The 21,205-nt window shown below is 43.3% G+C and overlaps 1 protein-coding gene across 6 annotated transcripts in view; it reads left to right on the forward strand.

Annotated features, from left to right (window-relative positions):
* The window catches only part of KALRN (kalirin RhoGEF kinase), a 1,598,314-nt gene that overhangs the window by 366,668 nt on the left and 1,210,441 nt on the right, over window positions 1-21,205 (forward strand). For all 6 annotated transcript variants that reach the window (XM_078682047.1, XM_078682045.1, XM_078682043.1 and 3 more), the window contains exon 2: window positions 8,188-8,262. In XM_078682047.1, coding sequence (XP_078538173.1) covers window positions 8,188-8,262 — 75 coding nt within the window. The remainder of the gene's footprint in view (window positions 1-8,187; window positions 8,263-21,205) is intronic.

Genomic DNA, 21,205 nt, shown 5'->3' on the forward strand with positions numbered 1-21,205 from the left:
GGCAGCACTAGCTCCAGTCAGGATATGCTGCAGCCAGCACTGGGACTGAATAGCAAACGCGATGGACAAAGAGAAGGCTAGTGGGGAAGATATTATGTTTTCTTGGATACGCCCAAATTGATGCATGTTGCACAAAAATACATGCATCTCATTTTAAAAAGATTGTATTTATTTGGCACGCTGCTTTGTGAGTGAGAGGCATTAATGCATTCAGACACTGTTCATATTCGTTTACTGTGTAAGACCTTCTTGTTTGGTTTCCATGGCTGCTGCTGCTCAACTGTTCGCCAAGGTCATTAGAATTCAGGCCATCTCACGAGCTACAGTTCAGGGCTTCTAAATCTTGCCAGTCTAGCCAATTGTGTTATAACTCCAGAGATTTGGACTTGTGTAAGATCATGACAACTGATGAGAGTTTAAGTCTGTAAGAAGCAAGCGTTGGCGAAGCCAATAGATCTCGTCTTTTCAACCAATGGCTTGCCAAGTATCAGCAAAAATAACAAATAATCTGAAAAAGAGTGCAATGATGAGCGCACCAACGCCATGTGTACACATCAGGATACTATGGTGGACACTATGGTGGTCAGGAAAGATGGCGTATATGTGCTTGCATCACCGTGCACAGAATCAGTCAATTAGTCAGTAGATTTGTAGAGCACTTCTTGTCACCTGTAAGGGTATCCAGGCACTGGCAGGTTCCAGTTTATTAGCCAAATAGCCAGTTCTTCAGGGACATTCAGAACGCTGCAGGTCCTGAGATGAAAGGACAGCTCGTTCCATTTCTTCGCTGCTAGGTAGGAGAAGCAGTGACCTCCGCATATGTTGGATGCAGAGGTGTCTGGTGGGCTGATGGAAGTTCAGGCGGTGGAACAGGTAGGCCGGTCCGCAGTTGTGCAGGGTCTTCCTTGAATGCGTGGGCAGGAGCTTGAACTGGCATCTTTTCTGTACACGGAGTCAGTGGAGTTCCTTGAGGTAATGGATGATGTGGGTTTGTCTAGAAGGATCCAGGACGAGTCTGGCTGTGACGTTCTGTACTGTCTGTAGTCATCGGAGGATATGAGCTGGGATCCCTGCATAGAGCGCGTTGCACTAGTCCAGTCGACTGGAGAGGAGGCCCTGGGTGATGGTGCATCTTGAGCTCTGGGGTAGCCACTTGAATATCTTGCGAAGCATGCGTAGGATGAAGAAGCAGGAGGAGGAGACTGAGTTTACCTGAGTCTTCATGGTTAGCTTGTTATCTAGAATGATGTCTAGGTTCCTAGCATGGTAAATTGAGATAGTAGTAGGTCCTAGTTTTGAGGACCACCAGGATTTGTTCCATGGGGAGCTTTTGCTTCAGAAGATAAGTACCTCTGTTTTGTCATTTTTGAGCTTCAGGCAGTTGTCTTTCATCCTGTTGGTGATGTCTGTCATGCAGTTGTGGAAGGTGGTGTTGGTGATGTCTTCGGAGAGAGAGAGATTATGAGTTGTGTGTAGTCAGCGTAGGTTATGATGTTGCGTCCGTGGGTTTTGATGATACTTGCAAGAGGTGTCATATAAGTGTTGAACAGGGTGGGGCTGAGTGAGGATCCTCGGGGTACTCCACAGATTTCCTTGGATTTGGAGGTGATGGGGGGGGGGGGGGGGGAGGTGGACATTTTGCTTTCTTTCGGGGAAGAAAGAGGTGATCCATCTGAGAGCGGCCCCTTGGATGCCTGTGTTGTAAAGTCTTGTGATGAGCTTGTGGTGGGAGACATTATGAAGGCTGTCGAGTGGTCTAAGAGGATCAGAGCTGCAGTCTCTCGTCAGTCTAGTATGAATTGGCTGTTGTCGGTAGCTGCTATGAGGGCTGTTTTGTTTCCGTTGTTCCTGCATAATCCAGATTTGGAAGAGTCAAGTAGAAGGCTTCATTCCAGATGTGGGCAGAGTTGTTAGTTGTTGGTGGCTTTTTCTAATACTGTGTCCAGGAACGGGAGCAGGGAACTTGGTCGGCGGTTGCTGAGTTGAGTCTGCTGATGGCTGCCCATACAGCATGAAATCATGAAGTGGCCGCTGTTGTGATTGTTTTATTTTTTTACCATTGCAAGATGGTGGAACAGGCAGCAAATTAAGTGTGTGAGGTCAATGGGTAAAGGAGAGGTAGCAACAGAAGAGGGTGAGGCAGGGGTCAAAACAAAGAGGATGGGAAGTAATCAAATAGACAAGCTGTGGTTGATGAAGGAGGGGCAACATGCAACACCGGATTGGGGGAGGGGGTGAATTTCAGGTGGAGAGCAGCAAGCGCGGTAGAGAACAAGAGAATACATTCATTTTAATGGGGTGCTAAAGAAAAAATGGGGAAAAGTAGTCCCATAAGTGTGAGCAGTGGAAGGTTACAAGTCCTGCAATCAAAATAATGATAATGTGTTTCCCCTATTAACTTTGCCCTTGTGTTTTAGCCATTTAGTGATGGAGAGGAGAGTGTCATGGAGTGGCGAAAGGATGAGTAGAGCGTCGCTGAGTGGCAGCGCATAGAGTGTTGTGGAGTAGAGTGGATCAAGTGGCATTGTGTGTCATAGAGTTTAGGGGCATAGAGAAAAGTAAAGTGGCATGAAGTGTCTGAGTGTCATGGAGTGGAGTGTTGTAGTGTGGCCTAGAGTGAAGTGACGTGAAGTCTTGTATAGGGGAGCAGCGTGACAGAGTGGAGTATGCATGGTGTGTTAGCTCATTAACATTACAAACAACACATTTTCAATTGAAATCACATTTGCAGGTACAGTTTACTGATAATACCATACAGTGCACAAATGATAATGCCTGGAAGTGGCATCACCTATAGGGCACTGCTTTGTTTTGATGGTATTAAAATATTTGTTTTCACCACACTTAAGAATTTGCAAAAATAGTTTGCTTCTTTTGTGCTTTTCTAATTCTGTTAAAATCTGAACTATTTGCTCAGTTCGTTTACAGACATCTACATTTTGTTGTGTGCTAGGGAAAAATGTTTTCCTTCCCAGCACCTAGCAAGATTGTCAGATAAATCCTTGCACTTTGAAGTTAGAAAAAGAAAAGTAAACACCAAGCTCCTTCGGAGACAAAGCCTGACATTTGACCTCAGTCTTGGAAGGCACAACAAATGTGAGAAGAACAAAATGTAAAAGCCTATTTACAGAAAGTGAGCACTCGTGAAAGAAAATAAGGAGCTATGGTGAAGGGACTATGCTCCTCAGGAGGGACAAAGACATGCAGGACAGCCTAAAAAAAATACAACTAGCAAATGTGATGTAATGTAATGTGTATACTTGTAAAGCGCACTGTTGCCAGCCGGCGTCCTGGCTCTGTATACCGCTGGGGAACCCGTCCTGGCTTTCCCTGTGGGATGGTCCCTGCTGGGAATCCCCAAGGTGGAGCCAGGCATCCCCGGCGTTAATGGGGCCGTTGTGGAGATTAGGCAAGCTAATGCCCAGAGTTGCCGAGCGCGACCCATGGTTATAGTAGGCACCGAGGCGAGAATTATCGAGTCCGCTGACCCTGGTCCACGACCCTGCCGCGTCGGGAATCGAACCCTGGTGCCGGGCCGACTACTGCTTCCGGGTCTGCGCCTCTAACCAGTGAGCCGCACCACTCCACAATAGCCAGACAATGTGAGTTACAAAGCAAGTGATGAGCAATGGGTGGAATGCATTCCCAGGGAAGCTTTCAGAATGCCCACAATGTTTTTTGCAACCAGACAGATATGCTCTCTGGTAGGCTTTGACTTAAAAAAAAGCTATGATAAATCAATAGCATGTCTGCAAAGGAGGAGTTTGCAGAAGTGGAAATTTTTTATATTAATTCAATCCCTTATGCTGTTATTTGTGTGTGTAGCCACAGGGTCGGACTGGGACAGAAAATAGCCTGTGGCACTAAAATAAAAGTAGCTTAGTTAGCTAACCAGGAAGCTTAAAAAGTAGCCCAGGTTTGCGAATTGTTTTTTAAAAAAAATTGTACAGACAAGTCCTCTTCGTGTTTTGCAAGGATTTGGAGTCTGTGTGCACTGGTGCTTGCTGAAGGCAATGTTTGAGGGGATGTCACAGACACAGTAAAAACTGGACCACCAGATCATTAAACAGGCCAACAAACAACCAAAGAAATTGCCCACACACTAACCTGTCAGACTACTCCTTCTGGTATTGTCAGATTACCCTATAGGCTAGTCTAACCCTGTGCGGCCATAACCAAAGCTTGTAAATGGTATTTCATAACCTTGCTTTGGCGCCTAGTGATGGAGAATCACTACACATGAAAGCAAGCAGAATGTCTCCAACACAGTTGATTTTGCTTGATTGCTATGGAGGTGGTCTCCTGGCGACACGTGTTGCTGTCATTTATAGTTCCTGCTGCAATATTTTCCATAAATTAATTTATCAGGCATTTTGATTAACATTACATAAAGTAACTTGTTTTTCTATAGAGCTTTATACTGCACTTTTGCTGTTATCAAGCACTGTATATATATATATACGTCACTACACCCCATTTAATTGTACTCAATTTATGTACCTTCTGGAATATGGAAGGCTGAGTTATGACCAGCTGATTTGTAATCTAGGCAGGGCAGACTGCCTTCTTTGTTTCTGAAAGGTATAAACACAGATATAATGTGTACTAGGGCTTAGCACATATACGGAGATAACAGAAAAAGAAATTAGATAATCTTCATAGTGTCTGGTTTAGTATGTTTAATTGTTTTGATTGAATTTATATTGATATTGAGTTTTAATTCCTTCCTTTTTAAAGTTGTTTTTCTGGGTCCACGCTTTTTATGTTTGTTTGAATGAAGTGGATCTTATACTAGAGTAGCATTTTAAAGAGAGTTTTGGACAAAGGTTGTTGGTTAAAGTTGATACAAACACTCATAGTAGAAGCTTGTTTCTGGTTCTTTGTCATTCTTTGTCATTCTGTTATGCAATTTTATTTGTGAACGAAAATGTTGAATAATGTTGCCCAATTCAACCTGCATGCCTGCTCACGCCTGCAGAAATTATTTGCCATTTTAGCTACACCGAGGATGGCCACTAGCTCATGAAAAAGCAGCATTGTAGGATAAGACCAGCTGGTCAGTTGCTTATATGTTGTAATGGATTTCACACTTCTACTTGCAGTAACCTACACTTTTACCTCATTTTTAATTTAGGTTTATACATAAGATTATTGAAACTTTATTTTGTTATTTAATTTCCAGCCTACTTAGCATTCTGGATTGCCAAACATTTTAATATAATATAGCTCTGTACATGTTGCTATATATGCCTTGTGAAAGTTGGCATAGCTAGTGTATTTGATCACCTAACACTGAAGCCTTGTACAGTTCCTGCTTCAAGAATGGCCGATTGCCAAAGGTGTAGTCCAGAATACACGAAATATGCAAATCTGTGACATTTTCCCCTGAATTTCGAATTAGTTGCATTTGCAACGTAATTTATTATCAGTGGCTCAATTTGCAGATTTAATACAAAAATGTTTCTAGCTCAAACGGATCAAAAGTTAATAAAAACTCAGCAACACGTTGCCAGGCAGTGGACAGCCTTTCACAAAGGTTGAATAGTCACCTTTCAGTTACTTATTCCTGTATTTAGGTTCTAAAATGGTATAATTGAGGTAAAATATTTTCGAGTAAAAATTTCAAAATAACGAAGTGATACTAACACGAAATGTGCGCCATTAAACTGCATAATTTAGGCAATGCTGCTTTATAATTTGGTCTTTCATACCCGTAAAATTCTAGTTGCCCTATGCATACTTGAGGGTATAGTGAAAGTATTCATAATGATCACCCACTGCTAGCATCCAACCACATCCAGCAGTACTCGTTGCCTACTTGGAGTCCAATTTAGTGTGTCGTATTGGTTTTCTATATTGTTAGGTTTTGTTTTTCATGCGGCGCCTACTGTTCCAATTCTTTAATTTCTGGTTGTCACAACAATAACATATTTGTTGATTGTCTGTGTGTTACTACTGTGTTGATTTAGAAAGATTTTCTGCATCCCATTCTTTCCCTGTGATCCCTCCAACCCCCTTTGCTTACACCCCCTCTAGGAAGTTTATTTAGAAAATGCACGTGCTGTTTTCATTGTCAGGGGTGCTCACTTGTTCCCTCAGGAGCTCATAATGACCTCACCATTGTATTGCTCATCACACAGCAGAGGCTCACCTTACAAAGTGATTCATGGGGAGAGGGGCTGGAACCTGTGATGTGGGGGGGTGTGCTCTAGAGGTGATCTATGGCGTGCAAAGCCGCAGTTCCAATCCCGGCCGTGTGTGTATAATCCTCCTGTTATACGAGGATATCATTCCCCTCTGCTTTCGTGAACAGCCTTTTCAAAATGCTGATATACACAGCAGATACATCAATTAAATAAAAAAATGCCCTTACTGTCCACTGCAGTGATGTAACAGTTTCCCAGTCCTCCTTCATTCCATGTTTATTCTGTTTGAAAAGCCTGATCACAATACTACGTGTGTGTATACCCATATACACAAAAAAATGTAGATGATAAAGTGGAGTTCGTCATCTCTGGTTCTGAGAGTTATGACAGATAACTTTAGCTCTACTTGTGCTGTCTATTTCAGAACCCTTCTGAAAAGCATCGCTGTTATTCAGAGTTGCCCATCGGTAATTCTGTATATTCTATTGAAACTGAGGAACGTGTTACTTTGATTTGGGCAATAACAAGTATCAAATTGGAGGTATTTGTGAAGTTCTGCATAGAAAACGTTAATATTTAGGGTCCATGCGAGACAAAAACCTTTGACCTGGAGCTTGGGACGTGTGAACATAGCACTATTAGATTAGCCCTTCCAGCATTTACAGTGTTTATTGGTATGTTCTGTTTAGCTATCTATATCTTCAACAACTCCACAATTTAAACAAATTTAAGGGGGGGCCACTGTTCTATGTGAATGAGTTTCAATTAGATTTCATATTCATGCATTTATCTGGCGTTGATATCCTTAAAGCCGATGATCTACATTGAACATCCCTGAAGTGCAAGAACTTGCCTGTGCTTGCCTCTGTGCAGCCTACAGATGATGGGCTTTGCCTGTCAGTGATACCTATTAATGGAAAAATGATTAACAATTAGGATGAACATATATCGCACTTGCTTTTGAGAAGGTCTTCTGTTGAGGTTTTCTCCTCAATTGATGAGATAAGTTCGCCTTCAGGCAGCATCAGGCTGAGCATTCTGTCCCCATCTCTAAGGGCGGAGAATATGTGAGCAGAGTGCAGGTGGGCTGGTCTGAGGCAGCAGCAGCTCTGGTAGGACTTCAAGACAGTCAGAAGACAGTCGGGCGCCATGAAGCACTAATGTTGGTTGGCCTCTATTTTCAATAGGAAAGGACAGCCAACTTTCACTCAGTAGCATTTTTTTTTCAAGAAAGAATGCCATCAAGGTTTAGTGGGTAGGCACTGTGTGTGAGAGATGTAAGTGGTCAAAATACTACAATGTCAGTTTTTTCCACAGTGGTATTGACATTATTTGCTTTGGCACAAAACCGTGAATCAAGGAAAACTTGAACTAACCCAAATTGTGGTGTCCTCCAATGAGAGTAATTTATGCTTCAGAAAATACAATACAGGTTGTCGGTGTTTATGTTTCTGAAACACTGTTATTATAACCAGACATAGGTACTCCACGAGCAGAAGCTTCTCTTCTTGTGATCCAGACTTGCCTGAACGCTGAATTGGGGCTTCTAGGAGCTGTGGTTCTGCTCCCTCTTGGTGGTCCACTAGAAACTTGCCTGAAACCAGAAAGCTTTTGTGGGGTCTTAGGACAAATAAGTGTAGAGTATCACTGTTTGTTTTCTGATCTAGGGAAACTTTGTCCTCTGCAATGGATACACCTTGGCACGTGGTAGGTGCCGGCCAGCAACCACTTAAAGCGATCGCCGTCACACACCACAACAGCTGACAGGAGACTGGGGTCTGCCAGAAATACCCGGCCTGAATTGTCAGGGAAAGCATTCTGTTATCAATGGAGCATAGATATTTAATATCCCCATAGAAACAATAAAATGCAAGCAATGCTAGTTCAAGGCGGTGGATATTGCAACTACAAAGCAGGCTTGGTTGAAAGCCCCTTTTGAATCTTGGATTTTTACTTTCTGCAGAATGTGATGTTGATAAATTGCACATTGGAGGTTCTCTGCATACCATACTAATTTGCCACCACTTTCTCTGTTTTGCAGGTTCTTTTCGAAACGACGGTCTGAAAGCTACTGATGTTCTGCCCATATTAAAAGAAAAAGTGGCCTTCGTGTCAGGTAAGATTTCTTATTATGGAAAAGGTGGATTATGGGATCTACAGAGCACTCGGGTTAAATGCAGAAAAAAAATAAGGTTCGATTTATAGTGTGCTAAAAGTAGCCTTTGCTTAGTTTGGACAGGATTCAATTTATCCCTATGGCAATGGATTTTTTGTGTTGAAATGTGCACATTGAGCAAAAGTAGAAAAGTATACGCAAAAAAATGAAATAAAAGGGGCTTTTTTCCAAATATAATATTTCAGAGCAAGACTAATGTTTTCTATTATTGACAAGATAGAATAAGAGTAGGGACGTGCTTGCAATATTTTTATGTGATTGAAAACTCTGAGCTGTTGTAAGCAAAGTGCACTTCTAAATATTTCATAGAATAAGCTCTTCATTGTGATTTGGTAGAATTAAAGACATTTCATATAGTGAATATTTGGTGAAGAGCCACAGGAATTTAGCTTTCTTAGATTTTTCTTTGGTCCAGTGGTTTGAATCTAGAACAATTTTGAAGATTGGGGGGGTTAATGGTGAAAGGTGCATGCTCGCTTTCAGTGGACACACTGGGAAGAGCTGAGAACATCCACCATCAATATTTAACTGGGTCGTTGTTACTATGGGAAAATAGGATGTTTTAGAAAAATGTGTATAGCTCAGCCCGTAAAATACGCCATAAGCAAGCTATACATATAAAGCAATACCATAAAGCCATAAATATTGGTAAAAGTTCCTACTGCATAGTCTGTATTGTTCCTTCTACACTGCCCGTATTGATGCTGCGGAAAATTAATCCAAGGAAATTTCAAAATCGTAAAAACGGATTTGCAGCCTTTGTCTTGCAACCTGCCCTTTAGGACCTCAGATACTTGGTGTGAGCAACTCTCCTCCTTTTTTGAGTATAAGATTTTGAGAACTGATGATGCTTTGGCCATGCCAGTTTGCGGCAGGGATAAATGGGAAACTGTGGACCCTGGTAGCGACTGTGATCTGCTCCCTAAATAATTTTGGGCCTACCTCTTTGAGGGATATCCATTTGGCATTATTGCTATGTCGTATAAGCTCACTTTTGGCTCCTGTCACATCATCTTTTTTTAAAAGTCATTCGCTACATCTATTTCTCCAGTGCTCACTGACTTCTCATTCCCTGGAGGCAGCATCTGTACCTACATGTTCGAAAAGGGCTAAATTGAATCCGCAGACTGCTTTTTAGCAGTGGGAATAAACACTCTTTCTAACTACCAGCCAATTTCACTGCTACCTGTTGTTACGAAACTGTTGGAGAAAGCAGTTAATACCCAGTTATTCAACTATTTAGAAACTAACATGCTTCTCCATCTCACCCAATCAGGTCATCAACCTTATCATAGCATGGAATATGCCCTGCTTGAATTGTCTGAAACCATTACATTTGCACTGGATCAGGGAAGAGTGTTGGTTTCATTCTGCTCAATCTATCTGCAGCATGCGACACTGTATCCCACTCAAAGCTTTTGAAGAGGCTGGCATACATAGCCATTGGATGATCAATTTTGCATTCATTGGCTGAAGTCCTTCCTTCCTTGAGGGGAGAACACAAGAGACCAGGCTCACGCCACACTCTTCATTGCAGATGAGACGTGCCTCGGTTGTGCCACACGCCTCTTCCTTAAGCCATACGCTATTTAATGTTTACATAGCCCAATTTGCCACTCTAATTGAATCTCATGGGCTGGTGACCTTACCACATGCAGACGATATTTATCTTTGATCATTTGACCACTAGTAAAATCTCTTTGTTTGCTTCCTGTCTCCTGGATGTATTGCATTGGATGCAGAAGAGTTTCCTCCAATGCAATGCAGAAAAAAACGAGATTGTCTTGTTTGGTAAAGCTAGAGACCTCTGGACCAACTATAGTTGGCCTCAGGATGGCCCTTCCTTCCCCTCAGCCCCCACCCTCCCGGCCATGACAGCTAAGAATTAAGGGAGTACAAATGCATGAAAAGTTATCTATGGAGACCCCGATTGGCTCTGTAGCCAGTATCTGTTTTAATCTGCTGAGTTCTATTAGGAAGTTCCTGGACTTGTTGCCAATTGAGCCCAAGAGGACAGTGGTTCATGCTTTGATCACATTGAGGTTAGAGCACTCTAATTGACTGTACATTAGGGTGCCCAACTATAAGATCAGGAAACTTGACAGCCCAAAACGCGGCGTCCCAGCTCATACTTGCCTACCCAGGAGGGTTTTAGTCACTTATTTGTGTGAACTGCACTGGTTATCGGTTAAGAGGAGGGGCTCGATTTTCAGTGTGAAGCTCACTTCAGGAAGGAACTAAAACTCTTCTCTTTTAATCTAACCTGCTATGAGTGACTGTTCTGATTCATGCAGAGTAATGCAGGGACACTCCCTTTGAGTAGCTGTGCATTCTGCAAATTAGTGTGCTCATTAATTAATTAATTTGTGTGGTATGCTCCTTATCAGAAATCCCCACCGGGCAAGGCTAGGCCACTAGAAATGTCCATGGTTAAGGAATTATATTGTTCCAGTACTAGACATTCCTTTTATGAAACATCTGGTGCTTTGTTCATGCTGGATCAATTTAAAGCGAAGCTTTCTACCCCCATCATGCATTGATTTAATACATGAACGCACGGACAGGAAAAGTGACCCTCTAGTGACTAGGGTTGTTGGGTTACCCTAGAGTGTGGTTCTGATTCATCAACCAACACACTTACTATAAACTGCTGCTACACCAGTCAGTCTCATATGATTGACATTCAGCACTATCATAAAGGTTAGTTTTGTTGTACATCGGTTCCAGTATTCAAAAGTCATTTCTTTAGAGTCCTTCTGCCTGCACTGATCTTAATAAAGCACCTTCAACCAGTGCTTAGGTGTTATTGTATAGGAAGTTTTTTCCTGTGTAGTGCCTAATTTGAGCTGGTGGTTGCGGGGGAGAGAGGCACCGGCCCACCAGTACTCATTTTTGAGGACCAGAACTTACTTTTCCTCAATAGACTTTTACCCACAGCAGGAGAGGGGTGGGGAAGAATGGGGAAGATAAATACAGAAAAACTTGTGGCACCTTTCCCCTGAGGCGGAAGCCGGGGGCGCTCTTCTCTCTACCCTCACCTGTAGATTAATTACGGAGTGTGTGATATTTCTTCAGGACTTGCTTTTAGAATTGTAAATATTTTATTGGGTGCTATTTTAGAATTCCTGAATTCTTGTAACACGACCTAGAAGGTGAAAACTACCTTCCCTCCAGGGTCGAAATTGTTGCCTGATCCTACCGGCGCAGCCGAATTGAGGCGCTGACGCCGGTAGTCGCGGAAATTACCGCCGCCATCTTGGGGAAGGCAGGAAGGGTAGCGGTCCAGCTTCTGGACGATTCCCGCCCTCCCGCCTTATTTAAGGTTTGACTTTCGTGCTCTGTGCAAAATCTGTTAGCACCTTTCCCCTGAGGCGGAAGCCGGGGGCGCTCTTCTCTCTACCCTCACCTGTAGATTAATTACGGAGTGTGTGATATTTCCTCAGGACTTGCTTTTAGAATTGTAAATATTTTATTGGGCGCTATTTTAGAATTCCTGAATTCTTGTAACACGACCTAGAAGGTGAAAACTACCTTCCCTCCAGGGTCGAAATTGTTGCCTGATCCTACCGGCGCAGCCGAATTGAGGCGCTGACGCCGGTAGTCGCGGAAATTACCGCCGCCATCTTGGGGAAGGCAGGAAGGGTAGCGGTCCAGCTTCTGGACGATTCCCACCCTCCTGTCATGTATAAAAACAAGCACTCCTCTCGTCCGCGCAGCGGGCGGGCGCAGCGGGCGCGCCGATGGCGCGCCGAAGGCGCGCCTAAGGCAAGCCCGTCTGCGCCCGTCCGCGCCTGGCACGGGCCGAGGGCCAGTCCCCCTGCACAGGGAACGATTGAGAACCGCACAAATTGGTCTAGAAAACAACTTCTACAAATAAGACCGGGCTCTTGTGATATAGCTGCCCGTTGCCCCCCAGAAAATTTAGATGGCCATTCCTTTCAATGTCCTCAGTGCAACTTTACTCTCCATCCTTGGTGCGAACGCACCCTACCACTACCTCCCGCCCCAACTGTTCGTATTTTAAAAGTAGCGTTGATTAACTGTAGATCTCTCCCTCGTCACGCAAATGAAATCTGGTCGAATCTGACCACTCACAACTGGGACATTCTATTCCTGACTGAGTCTTGGACCAAGGATACTTCAGAACCAGATATCTATTTAGCCACCCCCCCGGACTATCGCTTCCTGGGCATTAACCGAGAAGGAAAAACTGGGGGTGGACTGGCCATCATGTTTAAATCTCACCTTAATATCACCATTAAAAAACTAACTAACATTGGGTTGATTGAAGCCATGTATTTTTCCATTGCCGAGTCTGCGTCAGTTTATCTAACCGGCATTTTAGTTTATAACCCTCCAAAATCTTCCCCCTTCTCGCTAACGCAGTTGGTTCACATCATAACTGACTTGTCTCTTGAGCACCCGCACTTTCTAGTATTAGGTGATTTTAATTTACATGCTGATGACCCTACCTGTACCTTAGCCACTCGGTTCCTCGACTCTCTTCAGAGTCTGAGCCTGACGCAATTAATCCAAGGTCCGACGCACGAGGCGGGCCACACATTGGACCTAATTTTCTCTAACCTCCCAGGTACTGTCACCCACCCCACCCTTCCCCTTACCTGGACCGACCATTACCTTCTCTCGGTCGATATCCCACTTCCTCAGGCACCTATTCCGGTAGAACTGGGAACAGACTACAGGAGAAAATGGCACAAAATCACATGCACGGCCCTAGAGTCGGTTTTTAGCTGTCCTCTGAAGCCTTACATAGACAACATTGATGCTAGTGTTTCCAAGTTCAATGCGACCTTACTATCTGCGATAGACGGTATTGCTCCATCTCTACCTGTTTCTTCTGCTAGAGCTCGCCCCTCTGCTCCCTGGTTTTCAGCTGCCTTGCGTGAAGAAAAAAGCCGCTGCAAAAAATTAGAACACAGATGGAGATTAACATATGATGTAGAGGCGAAACTTATCTATAAAATGGCCTTAAAACAATTTACCAAGCTCAAAAAATCTGCTATGAGAGAGTTTTTTGCCTCGCAAATTAAAGACGCAGACAACTCGGCAAAAACTTTGTTTAAAATTGTTAAAGACTTTGTCAAACCTCCTGCAATGACACCTAACAATGTTGCCAACCAGTCTCTTTGCAATGGACTATCAGACTTCTTTCTGGAAAAAATTGAGAAAATCGCAGCCTCCTTTCCTCCAGTTGTGGCGTCTGATCATTCCCTTTCCCCGATTTTAATCAGTCACGATACTGCTCCTGCCCTAGTGGCATTCAAGGATCTCACTCCTGATCTTGCACTTAAACTTCTTATACAGTGCAAATCGGGCTCTCCTTTGGACCCTGTCCCCCCTAAGATCATGAGTGACTTGGCTACCCTATTGTTAGAGCCACTTACTTCCATATGGAATGCCTCCTTACAATTAGGCCAATTCCCTTCAGCTTGGAAAGAAGCCTTGCTTGTGCCTATCCTGAAGAAAACAGATGCGGACCCCACTAAATTCTGTAATTATCGGCCTATCTCTCTCCTTCCGAAACCAGCGAAGGTTTTGGAAAAGGCCGTCCAACTACAACTTGCAGAATATCTCCAGATTAATTCCCTACTCCATGACTCCCAGTCCGGTTTCCGTGCGGGTTTTAGCACTGAAACCGCATTACTGGAAGTATCGGAGACTGTTCGAGAATGTGTGGATAAGGGTGAGGAGGCCATGTTGGTTCTCCTCGACCTGTCCGCCGCTTTCGATACGGTGTCCCATAAAATACTCTTAGATCGACTGGAGCAGATTGAACTGGGCGGCTCTGCCCTGTTGTGGATCACTTCCTTTCTCCAGGGTCGATCTCAGAGGGTTCTTCTCAGACCTTTTAAATCGGAGTGCAAACCTCTTGCCTGTGGAGTCCCGCAGGGCTCGGCCCTGAGTCCTTTGTTCTTCAATGTTTACCTTGCCCCTTTGGCCAAGGTGGTGGAGGCATGTGGAGTCAGGGTGATCTCTTACGCTGATGATACACAGCTGATATTCTCCTTTAGAGATCACTCTGACTCCAGCCTCTCTAGCTTTCGCCACTGTTTGGGCGAAATCTGCTCTTGGATGGCCTCGAACCATCTTCGTCTTAATACTGACAAGACGGAGGTCTTGTTTTTCAATCAAAAAATGACAATACCCCCCTCACTTTGGTGGCCTACGGTACTCAACCCCCCCCCAATTCCGGTGCATACCGCTCGTAACTTGGGATTCCAGTTCGACGATACGCTCTCTTGTAGCACTCAAATTAATAAGGTCACTGCTGCCTGCTTTGGAAAATTAAAAATGATGAGAAAAATCTTTCCATTTCTGCCAATGGACGCACGCAGAACAGTTACCCAGGCCCTAATAACCTCCCATTTGGATTATGCCAACAGTCTTTATGCGGGGGCCCCTTTATACCAAATTGAGCGCCTTCAAATAGTTCAAAATGCGGCAGCAAGACTGATTGGCAATATCCCTTTCCGACATCCGATTTCAATGTTTCGCAAAAAGCTTCATTGGCTTCCTATAGCCTGCCGCATTAAGTTTAAAATACTCTCTCTTGCTTTCCGTGCTCTAAACGGAAGCGGACCAGAATATTTGAGAAAGAGATTGACACTATCTCACTCAGTGAGAGACCTTCGCTCTAACAGCCTACGTCTTATGGTTATGCCACGCTTCCGCCGCACTAGAATGGGTGGCAGAGCCTTCGCTGTCCTTGCTGCTAAACATTGGAACAGCCTTCCTTTAGACCTCAGATTTGCCCCATCCGAAGCACTGTTTCGTAGCCGCTTGAAAACATGGCTATTTTCATCGATGTAGATAGGTCCTCCTTTTTTCCTGCTGACATTTTTAGCGCCGGGACGCCCCCGACGGGGGTAGCTGTGCGCTCTATAAGATTCATAAATAAATAAAATAAAAGGGAGAAAGCAGAAACCTGAATTAGTGAATTAAAGGGGCATGTGGTGGATTAAAGAGGCTTTAAGGTGGAATCAAGACTACACATCCTTGGTATCTGGCACCCCGACCTTCCATAGAACCGGCCATGGGCTTCTGACAAAAAAACTGGACCCTAAACCTTATTCTTTTACAAATTAAGCAATGCTTGATTGCAGGAAATTAATTTGCTCACTTATTTGCTCCCTCACTTCCATATCCCACGTTATGAGTCTCTCTTTATCACGCTTGTGAGGGCTACTTCTGTAACTGTGTTCTCTATTGCAGTTGTCTCTTACGCTTCATTTAAGGTAGGAGATCGATCCTATAGGTTTAAGCCTGTTGATGTTACTGCTATCAGATGACGCACCTGATCGCCAAAAATACCAAGGTCAGATTTTTCTCTCTCAAGGCATTTGATATAAGTGCCATTTTCCACACCTCATTGGCCACTTGCCACCTTGAAGCTATCATTGTTCATTACAAGCAATTGTAAGGTCTCACGAGGGCCGTGATCAGCTGTGCAGACATCAGGGACACTATGTAGAGTATTTGTAAACTTACCATAGTGGAGTTCTAGGGATATAGATAGGCACGTTGCTATAACCCTCTAGTGACTACCACTGTGTTACTAACTGCCATCTCCGAATAAATCAGACACTGCCCACTGTACACATGAGGCTGAGAGCGAGAGCCGCGACTTGTAGTTATAAGTGGTAATCATCACAAAGTCTCAAATTTAGCATATATTTACAGACCACTATTAAAATCGTGATCCGCACGGTTTGGCTCTTACTCTTCATTCCTACATACATTTTTGATTTAGGTGCACCGAGTTGTCAGTAAACATATTTCCAGTTTTTTGAGAACTCGGTGTTTAAAGGGAAGATATTATTCCTCCGGTTTTACATAGCTTCACTAACTCCCTGGAGATTAGGGGCCTCAAAATAGGTCTGTTCAGGAGGGCTCAAGTGTAGCCAAATGCTCAGGATACCCACAGTAGATACATATATATACAAATCTAGATGGAAATTGTTTACAAAGTGATCATTTTTTCTCTTTCATTTTGAATTCACCTGGACCTCTTGAACCTGCGTTGATGCCCCTCGTACAGATTGCTGCTTATGCTTATGCTGTGCCTATGCAGCCCAAAAAAAGTATATAAGGTCTGGTTCAGCCAATCCCTATACAGAATAACAACAGCCTCTTACATGTTTCTAGAGCTGTTTCTGTAGTTTGAGTAGCTCATATATTTGCGTACATGGTTCACTGTTGAGAAGTCCATCCTTTAGCCGTGTTGACACCAATTGATGGATTTCAGAAGGACATGAAAGATTCACTTGTCTGATGAAATTTGCACTGCCTCTTCTGCCGCTACTCTGGGAGAATATGGGGAGCACTATTTCAAGCCTGTGCACAATAACAATTATAGGTTGGTAGGTGTTTGTATTCTTTTAGCCAAAAATTACTTTTAGAACACTCTTACTATCCGGTAGGGATCCAATGTTCCTCAATTCATTATGTGAGGTGGCATACAGACCACATCTCCACACTATTGTTCACCCTTTTGTGGAAATGCACCTTTTTAGGGGTACACTGGTGCAGGGTCACCCTTTTGTCCACGGGTTCAAAGACCAACAAAATAGAGATCAGCACTGGAGTTAGAAATAAATAACAAGTTTATTAATCACTCATGAGTTTTACCACATCCACACAGAACTCTCAAGTGCTGCCTGAGGTAGTACACTGGCTTCACAAGCCAGTGCCCTTTTTATACAGGTTTTGTGCAGTGTAAGCACGTGAACAGAAATAGGAAGAACAAGTTTTAGGAATAGTTATCAGCAAACAAGGACAGATGAAAACTACATGGTCAGCAAAGTGGGAGGGGGAGCAGGAATGCTTATGGCATCAGTAATGACTGACAGTTAACAGTGTACTGGCAGCTACAAACTCTCAGCATGTACATTGCTTTTAGCAGAGTCAAGAAGTCAACTAATATAGATAGCACAAGCATAGTGAAAAGACGAAAGAATTACGAAGGAAACTTAAATGGACACCACAGCCGAAATGGCTGTCGCTTATGCCAAGTAAAATATTACACGTTTTCCATAACTTTGCTCAGCTTCGTAAAGCAATCACTCACTCAGGTGCACCCATTATGTACCTGATGTACCTGAACTCCAAAAACTCCAACAAAACTCAAAAAAGTTTTCTTTCAAAATGATAGCTTTGGAAACATCCACTTCCATACAAGTTGGTTCGTCTCACCATAGCTCCACTCCTGTTGCATCAGTTTGTCTGCCTCTACTATTTTTAAACCCTGTGTATTAGAGCAGTGCTAAATGTTAACGCGACAAATACCAAAGCCAATAGTCCTGGCCTTGGTATATAATTCACCCTTTCTTTTTATCCTACTCCTGCAGATTCCCACTTTATTTCTTTTTTTGTCACGTGTTTCCCATCTTTGTTTACCTCTTCCTTGTGTGTTATTCTCTCTCTTGTTTCGGATCAAGCTGGTGAGAAAAAAAAGTGCATGTCCCTAAAAATTAGTACTGGAGGGCCAAACCCGCAACCACCGGCTCAAATTGAGCATTGTATTGAGGGCAAACGGACTACCCCTTCAGCTGCAGCCTGTTTACATGCCCACTGACAACACCACCACACACGTTTCACTGCATTGTCGTGCATGATCACTGTGCCGTGGCACTCCACAACCTTTTCCCTTCTAGCAGTGTGCACTTTCCAGATGCATTTAACCCGCCACATCATGCCCGCACAAAATCCCCTGGGGTTAGATGGTCGTGTTCAGATAGCACAGTGTTACGTATGCCACCCCCAAAGAGACTCAATGAGCCTCAAACCATCTTATTCCATTTCTGTTGGCTTTGCAGTTGTGATCTGATCAAAGCCTGAAGGAGCTTCTCAGTACCCATTTGCATTCATTTACCAACCTACTCATTCCTGTACTGTGACATTGCAATAAATAGCTTGCAAGAGGAGGGGGAGGAGTGAGCTATTTAGAGATAGAACATTTTGAATGAGGAAACTGAGACACTAAATGAATGAAGGAATAATGACAGCAAGGAAAGAGGGGAGGGGAACCAGAAGGACGGGCTGAAATCAGAATAATTTTCTGACAAATGGTAGAAGCCTCTGCAATTTTCTCAGACTTTGGTTCCCCTGGCAACGTAATATCTATCCAAATAGCGAGCCCGATAACAAACGTGGTATTTTAGATGTCTCTGCCACAGAAGAAAGATAAAATGTGTATTATTCTTACTCTTAAGGAGTATTTTATAGGTTCATCCTATTCCATAATCGGCAGCAGCATCTCACAGATCTACAGGGCGGTGTGATTGGAGCATGGTATAGCCATGGCGACCAAAAGCCTGGTTCGTTGAGAGCGCCTCTTATGAGCCTTCATATCGCAGGATGGAAGCCTTATTTTGAAAACAGATAAATAACAAGTGCGGGGCAAGGTTGTTGGTAGGGGTCTGCCGCCGGCACAGCAAAATGTCGGAGTTTTGCTTAGTAGCTGACCGCTGATGCTGCTGAGCTCTCGAGTTGCTGAACTCCATGGCTGCTTAAATACAATTCCACCTCCTACTTCTTTGTTCCAATACAGTTCAGTTCCAGTCCCCTTCACCTCTCTGACTTGCAGGTTCTTTTTCATTACTATTGTTTCCCTTTATCACATTATATTTCTTTAACTGACCACTTCTATGATCATTGTTTGCCTTTCTCAGGGTCTAGATCAAAGTCTGACGATGAAAATTAATGCACGCATTCAAATGCTTTGCCAAAATGACGAACAAAAGTAACAAAGTGATGGCGGTTAGGACGCACTGGAAGTCTTGCTCAGATACCTGAATCCCTTCTAAGGCAGCGCATGCAGCTATTCCGTCTTATGTGATCAGTGTATATTGTGCATCGACGTCCCTTGTTGGGATTGTACTTACTTGCCTTATTTTCAAACTCTGTGTTAATTTGAAGAGTGTTCTGAACATCCTTAGCATAAACAAAAGTAACTTAAAATTTACTGTGCCTCATAGAAAGACGTCAGTAAATTTCCTTGAATTAAAATGCTTTGTCGGTGGAAACATTTGCGGATGATTTCATTAAAAAATATTGATTTCATTATTTGGTTTTACGGCATCAATTTAATAAGTACGAATGAGCATGCAAACTGAGCTCACGTTTAGAGCAATATAATTTTCAACAATTACAGGGCATAGTGTGCACATTAGTAAAAAATATATATAGTTCCAGTCCGGCATGACAGATCAAAGCCAGTGTATGACAGATCAAAGCCAGTGTATGACAGATCAAAGCCAGTGTATGTACATGTTGTGGCCATCGCTCGACATTTTTTGACCTCCCGCCCCTTGACCAGTTTAGAATTAGCGAATCCTGTGCCGAACCTCTGGCTTGCATGACAGTGTGCGTAAGTGGGGCAGATTCTAAGATATTAAGCATTGTTAATTTATCTGTGCTGGTTTCACAATCTGAACCTCTCCCCACTACTTTTGCTCTGGACCTCTCTATTTAGATAATTTTCTGAAATTCAAGTATTTTTAGCATGTGGTGCAAGTCATGTTTAGGTGTTCTATTAGATAGTTATTAAATATGTCATGAGCAAATGAGTATATTTTACATTTATTCTTATCAGAGATCATCCAGCGCCGTTTTTGCTGAGGCGTATCATTTGCACCAGAGGTTCAACAGCAGTTATGAAAATATGAGGAACAGGGCAGGCTTCTCATTGTCCTTACACTCTGTATAGGGTGATGGTTTTTGAACTCTTATTTCCATCATACGGTGTTTGAAATTAAGTAATTATCAATTCAATGAGTTTTAGATTGAAGCCAAGCATCTTCGGTACTGTCAACAAATAACCACATTAGACGGAAAATGGTTTACCCTGCATCTAGTTTTTGAACTTGCAGATTTAGGAAAAAATGTTGTTATGTATTGCATTAAAGAATTCGATCCTAGAAGGCACTGGTATTTTCTGATTTTATTTTTGTAAATGCTTGCAATACTCCAAATTGAGAACGCCCCCCGCCCAACTGGAACACATTCAGTGAATATAAGGACTGCAATGTCCTGTGGGCCTGTACTTGGACATTGTTATACTATATAGTAGTGTGCCCTAAAACTGCGTGCCAGAGTCCGCACTTTCATAGACGAGGAAAGATAGCCGCCTTGAAATACTGTGCACTGCTGGCACAAATACTAAACAGCTGAAAATAGCCGTATTATCAATGTATGGAAAGTTCCTAAGCCAGCAAAAACCTATTTTGCCGGCTGCACTGAAAATCCTTGCACAGTTTTTGATGTTTGATGTTTGATGAAGGGACAGAATCATCGATTCTACTTAATTTAGCATTTGGTTACAGTGAATTTATTGTAAAATGTATTGTTTGTCTCTGGAAATATAGTAAGGAATATAAATACACAACAATGTATTTTTATGTGTGTGCTGTGTTTCGGGGCGTTTTGGACAACAACTGTGAAATAAGACCTTCAAATGGATCCCCCCGACTTCAGAAAGATCGTCACCCACGCGCTGATAACCAGCAGACTGGACTACGGCAATGCCCTCTACGCCGGAATCAACAGAACTCTTCTACTCAAACTCCAAACCATCCAGAACGCCACAGCCAGACTCGTCCTTGGGACTCTGTGTCAAGAGCACATGACCCAACACCTACAAGGCCACCACTGGCTTCCCATTGAGAAGAGGGTCACCTTCAAACTCCTCACTCACGCCTACAAATCCCCAAACAACATCGGACCCAAATACCTCAACGAGAGACTATCCTTTCACGTACCAAAGAGAAACCTTCGCTCCGCCGACCTCGCCCTTGCCCAGGTCCCTCGCATCCGCAGAGACAGAACCGGCAGGAGAGCTTTCTCCTACATCGCAGCCGAGACC

Source organism: Lissotriton helveticus, chromosome 3_1 (assembly GCF_964261635.1).
Source record: "Lissotriton helveticus chromosome 3_1, aLisHel1.1, whole genome shotgun sequence".
Classification (NCBI taxonomy): domain Eukaryota; kingdom Metazoa; phylum Chordata; class Amphibia; order Caudata; family Salamandridae; genus Lissotriton; species Lissotriton helveticus.